The sequence below is a fragment of the Coloeus monedula genome (assembly GCF_965178545.1).
Source record: "Coloeus monedula genome assembly, chromosome: 3".
NCBI lineage: Eukaryota > Metazoa > Chordata > Aves > Passeriformes > Corvidae > Coloeus > Coloeus monedula.
Genome location: NC_138783.1, coordinates 41,377,961 through 41,390,302, shown reverse-complemented (window position 1 = coordinate 41,390,302; position 12,342 = coordinate 41,377,961). Strand labels below are relative to the sequence as shown.

The following is a 12,342-nucleotide window of genomic DNA, read 5'->3' as shown; positions in this document are numbered from 1 at the left end:
TGGTTTACGTAGACAGTAACTATATTGATGCTGTCAGGTGTTCCCTTCAAAGAGCAAGAAGACTTTGTAGCAACCAGAGAGCCAAAATCTACTGATGATGTGTAATGTCAGTATTATGGTAGGTTAAAGAATTGGTATTTGCCTCCTGAAAAAAAAAAATCTTTAGAGTAGCTAGTGTGGCCCTGTGGCCAGCTCCTAGCTGAAGACAAATGTTTCATATATGTACAGAAATTCAATAACCTCTTTCCTTCATTTCTATCCATTTCTTCAGCTTATGGTCTTTCTTCTGAGCTTTCTCTCACTGCATCTAAAATTATCCCTTCTCTTTTTAGTGGATGTGTTTCAAGTGGGTAAATGATCTAGAAAGACCTTTTTTTTTTGTATTTATCACAACAGTTATAATTTTAGGGCAATGGAAAATGGAAACTTTCAAATCATCAAGACTATTGATATTTTTCAGGAGATTTTATACAAGACTCCAAAAAGGGTTGGCTTAATTGCAGTCGACCTAAGGAGAGTCTAGAACGGAATTTATTATTTCTGTTGAGATGGCTGACAGCAATAAAGGAGAACAATTTCACATATTTATTTACTGAACTCAGAAAACTGCACGCTGTTTTCTTTTGAATGGCAGATATCCTCCTTATCCCAAAGTTTTTTGTTTTTGTGGACCAGACTGACTGACACTTGGCCCTCCCAAACTCTGGTTTCTTGTTTTTTGGACACACAGAGCTTTCTTTATATTTATTTGAGTGCTTATAACATTTATATTTATAAAAAATTCTACATGTTTAGGCCATATATAATTATAAAAGTTTCAACATTCCAACTTTTCCATAGACCATTTTTGATTTGTCATATTTAAGTTTATATCCCAAGACTGAACTTAATCAAACACAACTATTTTTATACACCAACAGGGAAATATATCTTGTAAAAAGAGCAGCATGCCATTTACACACCTAATGTACAAACATCTCAGTGTCTGTTGGCTAATGAGTTCTCCAAAATCTTTGCTTTAGCATTCAATAATTAAACCATACTAGAAGCAAAATAGCTCTACTGCAAGCACAGAATACACTTATTAGCTGTTTCAGGACTTTTGCCTTTCTCCAAGAGGAGTTAATATGTCTCCATTGCTTAATTTATTTTTTTACACCTTAAACACAGACATTATAAATTCTATAATCTTTTAAAATTCACAGATATTCAGTTGGGTCTGAAGCTATATTTATCTTGCATACTTAATAAAATATTCATTTCTTACTTTAAAAGGGGACTGTCAATGAATTCTATACATTCTGTTTCTGAGGGAGGGTAAATTCTAAAGATGACACAAGATTTTTGGCTTGAGTGTTTATGGAATTGTAAGAAGCAATAGAAATACAGACAGGTATTGACTACTTCATATGAATTAGTTATTACCAGTCCCAAAATTTCCAGTTAAAGGGATTATAAGAAATGTTTGAAGCTTTACAGCTCAGGACTGGTGAGCTTTGAAGAACTTTCACTGTTGAGAACCTTCTCAAAATGCTCTTCTGTTTTATCTGTACTAGTTGTCTTGTGACATGCCAATAGGTCATAGTGGACTCAACTTTTAAACCTTTCTGATGCTGGGGTCACTTATTTTCATTTTTTTTTCCTTCAGCAATTTCTAATTTCAAACTTACGGAAATATAGTAACTTTGAGATTCTTAGCTCTCCCTCAAATTTGGTTACTAGGGAAACACAAACTGTAAAAGAATTGAACATATAAATTTAATTTCCTTAGGAAATCAAGGTTAAGAAAGTGAAAACTGTGAAAAGAACACCCTATCATTACTAAAGGATAGTGAATTTTTTAAATTATATAAATAAAAATGGAGTGACAGCACTGTAAGAAATGGTAAGTGGTTTGAACAAGTCCTGAGATACCAATGTGATGCACAAGGAGCAGTTTGAAAAAAAGATGAAAAATAAAGAAAGAAATTATAAAGGCAGGGGGAAGAAGCACTGAGATGCTGTCCTTAATCAAGCCTATGAGTGAAATGAGACAAATGATCAGGAAACCTGAGACAGGGTTCAGAGACATCTACCTTTTTTGCCATAAATTAAACTTAGATTTAACAGGTAGATTTCTTGGTTTTTTCTTTGGTTTTGTTGCTGCAATCATCCTATGACTGTTGACTGACAAATAGCATGACTGTTAAGCTCTAAGAGTTATAAAATATTTTCTCAACTGACCAATTTATCACCTGAAAATGTATTAATCAGCAGAGATATGTAAACAAGTTGAATATTAATGTCACAATGAAGAATACACTGAAGCCCAAAAGTAGGGCCAACCCTTTCAGACAGAATTTATGTCTGTTCTGAACATCTGCACAATTTATATCACACAGAAAATAAGTGAAATGCAGAAAGGAATAACAAAAGAACAACAAAAATAACCCCCAGAGCTGAAATGAGAGGCTAGGAAAGGGATAATCAGGAACTAGTAGGAAATACAGCAGATAAATAAACTATGTATGAAGAAACATTCTATAATAAGTCAAGGTACCTTAGAAACAGTGTTTGGGTAGAGTAAAAGGTATGTAAATAAAATTTTATGTGATATAAAATGAAATTACAGGTCAAACTGTTACCAGGATCCTCTTGATACATGTAGAGAATGGGAAATATAAAGGAATTACAGCTGGAAAGAAGATCCTTGAGTGAACATATAAACTAAAGCATCCTTGAATGTCAAAAGGAAAAAAAATCTGGATAAGAAATCACCTAGACAGAATACTTTGTAATTCTGAGAACATGGTTTGATAACCATGGCAGTCTGAGTTGGGCTATAACTGACTGGAAACTGGGTTAGTCTTGACTATTCCCAGAATTCCACTGAAGGGAAAAGGTTTGTATCATCTCTTCTGCTGTCTTACCAAATGAACACAAACAACTCAAGGAAGTTGTATAATGTTTCATTGGAAAAGTCCACAGAAGTGCTTTCTTTGCCATGAGAGAAATGCCCTACAACTTCTTAAAGGGAATTGTCTGCTGTTTATTGAATACAGTAAGAAATTTACTTCCTTTGACCATCAGAGTAAACAGGAATGGTTACCTGAAGTTGATTTTGTTTGTGCTTGGCAAGCACAGTCCTGGTGTTAAAACTGATCCTTTAATTTGTTCAAGAGCTTCTTCTAACTGGAAAGCTGCTTTTGTCTGGACTGGAGGGATCAGAGCTAAAAACACACAATGAGAAAAAACTTTTTTAAATTGGAATATTTTACCATAAATGGTTTGGTTAAGTTTCTGAAGTTTGGAAGCCTAAATCCAGATAGTCAAAATAAACAGAGTAGTTTAGCATTATTAGACATACAAGAGCATCTCGAGTTCCTCTGAAACAAAATCCCAGTCTATTTAAGTGTTTACAGTCACACATGTATTCAACAGTTATGCTATTTGCTTTTAAACTGCACTGCTGAAAAAATAGGAGGTTAAAAAATCTAACTTTGTTTTTACATCATGATTATTCCACTCATGCACTAAGCCAAAGTTATGGCTTGCAGATATTTTACAGAGGCCAAACTGTAACTTAATAATAGAACCAATGGGGAAAGAAGGAGTCCAGACAGGCACAATATATGGCCACTTTCAAGTGAGTAGAAGTAAAGTAGGGTAGAGAGTAGCAGAGGCAGACTTTCTATAAAGGAAAACCAAGAGAAAAAATTGTGATTCATTCTATTGCTACACAGTCTGGGCTGTCAGTAGAGCTATGAAGAAGCTCTAAACCAGTACTGTTCTATTTTGTTATTTTAATCTGACATTTGATCTTGAAGTCAGAGACATTACCTCACAGCTGGCACAATTAAAGTAAATCTGTTAAAGAATACCTAAGTAATAGACCATATCTTAAGCATTGGAACACTGGAAAGTTGACGGGAAATCAGACTTGGCCAATGTTGTTACAAATTCCTGCCAATCTGCACTGATTCCAAGAAAGCAGGAACTGAGCTGAAGTGATCATTGCTTCCCAGCAAGAGAACAGCTTAGAAAGTGGACTAATTCAGAAAAAAAATTATGTACCATATTAATATATGCTAGGACTGTATTTACTTAACTATAAATAAAATGCACATTTTTGACTATTTCATATTCAAAGGTTCAAAGAGGGGATCATTACACTATCCTAGTAACTGTCAGTGGCCTTGTAACACTTCTCACCCAGCTGAGAAAGCACAGTACTGCAACCAATAAGCACACTGCAGTCAAAAAAGTGGGGAAAACCCAGGAAGCCACAATACCTCAAGGAGGTCATGTACTTACTGTGACTGCAATTTAGTGAAATATCTCACAATACAATTTTTAGGAAAAAAAAATCTGGTTTTCTTTTTACTTCCTCTACTCAATTGTCATATGTATGAGATCTCAGCTTCTTGTCAGTTGTTTTGCTTTTGTGAATTCAATTACTTTGAGTAAAGTTAATTGTTCTGTCTGCTTCAATTATATTCTACTAAATAGAAAAATATGGGGAGTTGGACTAACAACCTCCAGAGGTCCCTTCCAACCTTAACTATTCTCTGATTCTGTGAATATAAAAACACTTGTATTGTGAATAATAGTTAATTTTTAATTAAGAAACCTGTTTGTTTGTGCTGAGAAAAGGACTGATGAGCACGTTGGAACTTTGCAGTTGCCTCCTGAAATTTAATTTTCCTCTGCTGCAGAACTTGTTCTCTAAATCTTTGTTCTTTTTCTTCTTCTTCCTTCTGTCTTTCTTCAAAGGCTCTGTGTTTAAGAAGCAAAAGTAGATCATTCCTATGTTTATGAATTAAATTTACCAAAATATTAGTAACTTACTTGCTTACCAACTTGCCATTTTAGTGCAAAAGCTTGCTTGTCCATAAATTAAATGCTATTAACTTCAGCACAGCTGGATTTTTATAGTTTGTCTGAGTGTAAATGGGACAGTGGGTGGTGAAGAAGAGTCACAACATATTTTTATTTTTTTAGCCTCAACCAGGGATTTGATTTTTTTTTATATGTGAATTAACATGCAGAATCAAACAGTTCTTGTCACCAATGTGACTTCTACAACAGCCTTTACAGTACAACATAAGTGTATCACAGTGAAGAGATCGGTAGGAAGGTTAACTGCGAATGCTCTGTGTGCTTTTCACAACCCGCTGGGGAAATAACAACAGTTTAAAAGTTGTTATTTAGAAATAACACAAAGGAACTACAGCTTTTATCTATAAATATGCAAGAGTTAGTATCAACTTGTACAAAACAAGTACTATCTAGTACAACTAGCACAAAATAGGATAAAATAGTAATGTGAAACTATATTTAACAGAATCAGTTATTACTAATAAATATGTTAAATGTGTCCTCCCACTGGTTGGAAAGCAAAGAAGGCTCTAGTCAAAAACAACCATCATCGCAAAGGTTTCCTTCAGTAGGCATGAGCTTCATGAAGCTATGTGGAATCTTTTCTCCAGCGGACAGAATCGTCAGCTTTTACTGACAAACGATCTCCTTGAGTGAAATATACCCAGTATATTTATTGGTACAGTGCCTATGTAGGCAAGTCATATTTAATGGTTGAAAAGAGGGCAGATTCAGACTAGATATAAGGAAGACATTTTTTACAGTGAGGGTGGTGAAACACTGGAGCAGGTCACGCAGAAAGTTTGTGGATGCCCCTCCCCTGGAAACATTCTGTTCTAAAAGCAGTAATACTGTAAAAGTAATGGTCTTCAAGTGAAACTTCCAAAGCCTGCCATGCAAAGATCACTACAGCTGGGAGCTTCCCATCTGTGTATTAGAAATGTGACTTAACAGGTCACTAGTACACTAAGTAAGGTCCCCCTCTAGCCAGCATTAGTGGAAAGAAATGTTTAGCCATATGTTCCTTGTTCTTCTCATCACAATAAGATACCTTCCAATAACTAATCACTAGCAGAACTTCATAGTTCTTGCTTAATGGAGCAAAGCTGCTACTTTACAAAGCTACACCTTAACTCAAGCTATTTTAATTATTCCTCCCTTTGCTTTTCAGGGAAAAAGTTCAAACTGAAATATTCAACTTGACCCTCTCTAGTATCCCTTCAAAGTGATGACTGATCTCCTGTGAAAACAAACACAAAAATAATTTGAAATAGGTACTTTTTATTTTAGAAAGCTTAAAGGCTGTAATTGCACAATAGTAAAAAGTAGGAAAACTGCCAGCTAATTCCCAAGTACACACTTATACAGGACTATCCACTTTAATCCACTTGGAAGCCAAAGTATAGCAGAGAGAGAGACAAAGAACTTCAACTATTTTGAAAACTCATATATACATGGCTATCAAAACATGTTAGAACAAAAAGTAGAATTAGAGTTCATTGTCCACTTTCAGGATTCCTGAATTTCCCTCACCTTAAAATCTAATACAGAAATCTGCAATTTTATCTTGACTAAATGAAAATCACAAGAGAGGAAACAGACTTGCTTATCCTAGTAAGTACTTTAAATATTCTTCTGGATGCCCTTTAATATTTCTAGAAGCTGATAAAAAAGGCCTTTAGCTGAGCTGTAGTTGTTAAATTCAGACATGTGGGAAATTCTACAACTTTACACCTGGAGTAATTCCAGCGTATAACTCCAAAAAAGAAAAAAGTCAATTCTGACAGAGTTGGTTTGTTTTGTTTTTTTTTTTTTTTAATGATTTTGAATATGACTTAGCTGCACTCTTCCACTTTCCTAATAACGAGCATTAAAAAAAGGACTGCTGTTCCATATAGCTGGGAATGAGCAAGTCCAAATGCTGATGCAAGAGGTCTTTTTCACCACAGCTCATCATGATCACTATTTGTTTTGGATAAAGACAAGAAGGAGAAAAAAATATTTTATTTTAATGTAAGGAAATGCATTAAAGTTATTTGGTGAAGCCTTATTAACTTCTTGACCTTGCAGAATGTAAATTGTAGCACCCAGGTGCATTATGTAAAATAAATAATTTTAAAAATTCACATTTATATCTTAGAGAAAAACAGTTAAAGCAAATGTTTTTTCATGCAGTCTCCTTAAGCCACCAGCTTAGGTTCATATCACAGATGTAACATTGGCAAAAGAGTATGGCTTTAAGATGGATAGTTAGCAGAAGAATTTCCTGACTGGTGTTTTTTTAACCCAATTTTTCTGTCTACTATAAACAACTCGGTGGTGCAGCAATATTTGAAACGGCTGCCAAAATGTTTATGGAGAATTTGGAATACGAAACTTAAAATACTTAGCTGTCTCACATATACAGACATTATGTGGAAGGCATTTTTATGTTAAAAACAGTATGACTAGACGGTGGAACTATTTCCTGGTTAATTTTATGAAATTGTCTTCACAGTGAAGTGATGGATGCTACATTCCCAGGTGGACTAAATGCTTACTACTGCCTTGGATGAAAATGATAATTAAAAAAGGAATATATACAGTGTGTATGGAATGCTATAAAATGAACCTTTTGATACTGAGTTGATATTATTCTTCCATTGCCATATCATGTTGCAAACCAGTGCACAGTAACTTTAAAATTGAGGTAGGGAGGTATTTGTATAGTCAATGACTATAGTAGGATCAAGAAAAGGCTAGAATGCAGTGTCACACTCAAATTCCCTTCCATGGGCAAACAGGAAGCAATCTTACGTCCTTAAAAATATCTGTGACATTGCCCAAAAATCAACTTTTTTATCTGAGACACTTACCAAGACCAGGGACACATATTAAATCTATTCTTTCATCTTCTTTGATTATTGTATGCTGAATACAAGAAGACAGCCTGAAATTGCTGCGAGAGCTTCAGAAGGGCCAACCCTTACAATACTGTAGGGGCTCACTGAGGGCTGTCCTGCAATATGCCCCAAAGGTTCACAAGAAGGCTGCCTGCACTGTGTACCAGTTGTCACATTCCAAGTCTTGTTCATAGGCAAAACCCAAGCACACCTTGTATAGTCAAGCTTTTTTTCTGTTATTATAATTCAAATCTTAAGAGTACAATTACTATTAATCCAGAATTGTTACTGAAAAATAATAATACTGTTAGCATATTTCTATATAGAAAAGGGCTCAATAGTGGTGATAAAACACTTTGAACTGTTATTCACACATTGAGTTTCTATCCCTTTACCTGATGCTCATTCCTGCATTGCTCTTTTGCATCCCAAGGCTTGTAGTTTCATTCTGGTTGTGCTGGGGTGTTAGGGTGAACTGGCAGCATCTGAGTCCCTTCAGCAGGATATTCATGTTAATGCTTTCTTCTCCCTCACTTTAGGATCCACTTGGAGTAATTTTTGTATTTGCTAATACATTTTTACACCTCTGTTCTACCATTGTCAATCTGTAGCTCCACAGTACCTCCAAATATTCCATACATGGTGCCTTCCATGTATATTACATATTATTCTTTTGTTCTTTGTTACCTCTAAAGCCAGGTTCGTCAGATCTAGTTCTGCATTTCTTTAGCTGACTATTGGTGAGTATAGCCATGGGGTCTCCAGTGCCAAGCCTGTGTGCCATCTCTTACCATCCCCTGCCTGTACTCCTCCATGCCACATCCTGCACCTCCAGTTTTCAAGGCCTCTCCTACATTTCTCTACACTACTTCATTATTTTAGAGTCACAAATATCTCATTCTCTGCAGAAAATAGCTGCTTCTTACTGCTATCTATATAAAACCATGGTCATACAATAAAAAGATAAACAAAGGCAAAATAAATTAGCCACAGACACCTGGTCTACTAGAGAAATTGCTGTTACAGCTGAACCAAGCAAAACAAAGCTGCTGCCAGGTCAAGAAAAGTTCAAAGAGAGCAAGCTTGGCAAGCATCTGTTCCAAGGCCTTGCAAACTCAGCACAATCCTGTGGCCCATTATCAGAAATGGCAATACTGCATTTCAGGTCCACATGGTTACAGTGATCACCTACTTTACACAGTTCCATTTTGATGTAGAAAGAAATGCAAAATTCTTAACACTCTGCCCTCTCTGTTTACCAAGTGCTGACACTATTCTCGTATTTCTGGCCGTAAGCTGCTTTTCATTCTCTATCAACAAAACTGATGAATAATTATTCTTTTATTAAATAATCAATGTTAATCGGCCAGTAGGTGGAGCACAAAGCTTGTGCATATGTTGAAAATAAAGTATTACTGAAAGAACAATAGTTTGGGAATAGATTGGAAACCGATATAGATTTCCTTCCCCAGTTTCAAGAGATGGGTTAGCTATTTCAAGGTAATTCAAAATACTGAACCAAGATAACTGACTGTAAGGTTTATTTTAAAATGCACGTAGACAATTGCATTTCCAGAATGAACCAGCTACCTGCAGACACTCACATCACAGTAAAATGGGATGCACATTTTGCACTGAGCAGTAACAGCACGGTCTATAGTCCCCAGAAAAACTGACAGCTGGTATTTAAAAATCACTGTGTTATAGAAACATAAAATATGATATCCTATTCATTTGCATCAATTATGTGCTTAGTCAGTAGTTCTTATTTCCAGAATACTGTTATTTAAACAAAATATCTGCCAGCTACTGCCCCAGAGAATATTTGATTCTTAATCTGATCTTGAAATTGCAACTTCAGGTATCAGTGAGACAATAAAGAAATTACTTTATTGACATTCAGGCAACTTGTATAAACTGTAGGCTAGGGTTTTTTGCTGTGTAGAAGTACTGTTGTTAACACAAAACTAAGGAGCTTGGTCAGTACAAGGGATGCAAAGAAACAGATGACATCAGGGGCTTGAAAAAAATCTGTGATTTAAGTTATTGAGACTTTTCTTTCCAAAGCTATCCTTGCTCTTTTCTGACTAGGTCATGTTTTTGTCTTTTACTACTAAACCAATTAACTGAGCACAGCTTGTAGAAGTTGAGTATTTTTAATGGTGAAGGTGCTGCATTTTAGAAGTATTGACAACAAGACTAGACTGTCAGGGAAAATTTAATAACAAGTACGCATAGAAAAGGCTGAAAACAGAAAACCTCAATCTGCAAGAACCTTGCATATGCATATGCATATGCAGTTCTCATGAGCTTAAAAAGTGCTTTGGTATAACCTTGTTTAAAGGAGGTCTGCTGGTGGTTCCTGAAAAAAAGCCACAAAGAAAAACCCACAGAAAAATTTTCCTCCGCAAAGCAATATGAAGAGAATAAACCTAAATGACACAAGATTAAGAAGACAGCAGAAACTCTCCTGTATCTTCACTCATGCTTCTTCCTAAAGGGAATTCACTGCTTTTAGTTTTTTAGGAGAAAATTTATAAACTTAAGGTTGACACTAAATTTAGTAATGCTTGATCACCTTGTTAAAATTCTACAAAGAAATGACAGCCCTGTAGATGAGGGGAGAGCAGTAGATATTGCCTCTTTGGACTTTAATAAGGCTGCTGATACTGTCTGCCCTATGATCCTCATAAATGAGATGCTTTTGTACAGGCTGAACTAGCAGACACAGAGGTGGAATGTAAATGATCTGAATGGTCAGGCCCAGAAGGTGGCAATTATTGACACAAAGTCTTAATGGAGGCCAGTACACATTGGTGAACCCTAGAACTCAGTACTGGGCCCAGTCCTCTTTAACATCTTCATTAAACATAGAAACATAGAATCATTTGGGTTAGCAAAGACCCCTAGGATCATCAAGTCCAACAACAAACCCAGCACTGCCAAGTCTACCACTAAACCACATCTTGAAGTACCACATGCAACCGCTCCAATAGGCAGCCTTTTCCCATGCGTGACAACCCTCTGCATGAAGAAAATTTTCCTAGTATCCAATCGAAACCTCCACTGGTGCAGTCTGAGGCCATTTCCTCTCATCCTATAGCACTTGTTACTTGGTAGAAGGGACCAACCTTGCTGCAAAGAAGGTCAATGGCATCCTGAACTGCACCGGGCAAAGCTTAGCCAGCAGGCAGAGGAAAGTGATCCCTCCCCTCTGCTCAGCACCAGGCAGGCCACAGCTGAAGGACTGCATCCAACTCTGGGCTCCTCAGTACAAGAGAGACATGGACAGAATGGAGAGAGTCCAATGAAGGGCCACCAAACCGAAACACAGAAGCTTCCTTTGGAATATCAGGAAACACTTTTTTATTGGTAAGGATGACCGAGCACTAACACAGATTGCCTTGAGAGGTTGTGGAGTGTCCATTCTTGGAGAAGCTCAAAAGCTAGTCCTGGGCAACCAGCTCTAAGTGGCCCTTCCTGAGTAGAGGTGTTTGACCAGATGACTTTAAAGGTCCCTTCAACCTCAACCATTCTGTGTGAAAGTTAGAGGTAGAAAATGGACAGTCACACTTCACAGTGCACTCATTCCTACTCTCCATATAAAAATTACAAAAGATACAATTTCTTTTTTGAAATCATACACCAGCAGTGCCAAGAATAACTCCTAATACATGCCTGTAATCCCTGGCAGGGATAACTGTGGGTGCTGCCAGGTGAGAATGTGGAGCTTAAGAAAGTTATGCTACCTTTGAGAAACCCTCATCATATCTAACACCTTTCCATGCGTACGAAAGCTAATGGAACTTGGCTCATATACAGATTTGAGACACGATCTGATGGTTGATCAATCAATTCCTACCTGCATAACTGTCAGGAAAAAAATATTCAGATTCAAGGAACTTTATTTTCAAATTACTTTCCTGCACACATGCAGTAACCCTTAATTTTTAATTATATGTCACAGCTTAAAACATTGTATGCACTTACTACCATTCTAACACGAGACAACTTACTCCTTTTCAGTTACCACAGATTTCCATTCGAACTGCTTCTTGTGCTAATAATTATGCCATTCTCAATTATCACCAATTGAAACAACTTCATTTTATGAACACCATACCTAAATTTTTAAGTGGCTCACCTGAGTAACTTGGATTTATACTGTGTTTCTTAAGGCTGCAATGAAATACATATGGAAATGTATTTATGCATCCATGAGTATTACTTTAACTACATCAGTCTGTCAAAAATATGCAGGCTGTCTGGTATTTGCTTTTACATTAGAGTATAATATTTCAAGACCAGTAATACAATAAACAGTGTTCATCTGAGATGCGTAGCATTACAGTGGTTCTGTTCCAGAAAACGAAATTAGGTATTTAATTTTTCAACTGAGACTCAGTTTATTATCTGCAAAGGTTGTGGGTTGCACTCTGTCTTTAATCACTCACAGGTGATTATACCTCCTCTTCCATTTTCCTTTATATTTCAAAACATAAGTTGACAGCAGATGCTGTCAGGCTAAAATGGCAATATAAACAATATATACCACCTCTCTTATGAGTTACAAACGTATGTTAATAAATAAACATTGTACAAC

At 36.2% G+C, this 12,342-nt stretch overlaps 1 protein-coding gene across 1 annotated transcript in view; it reads right to left on the bottom strand.

Annotated features, from left to right (window-relative positions):
- Window positions 1-12,342, bottom strand: part of CEP126 (centrosomal protein 126) — a gene marked incomplete at both ends in the record, with an annotated part of 33,598 nt that overhangs the window by 20,278 nt on the left and 978 nt on the right. The window contains 2 exons of the mRNA XM_082278008.1: window positions 3,089-3,209; window positions 4,610-4,755. Coding sequence (XP_082134134.1) covers window positions 3,089-3,209; window positions 4,610-4,755 — 267 coding nt within the window. The remainder of the gene's footprint in view (window positions 1-3,088; window positions 3,210-4,609; window positions 4,756-12,342) is intronic.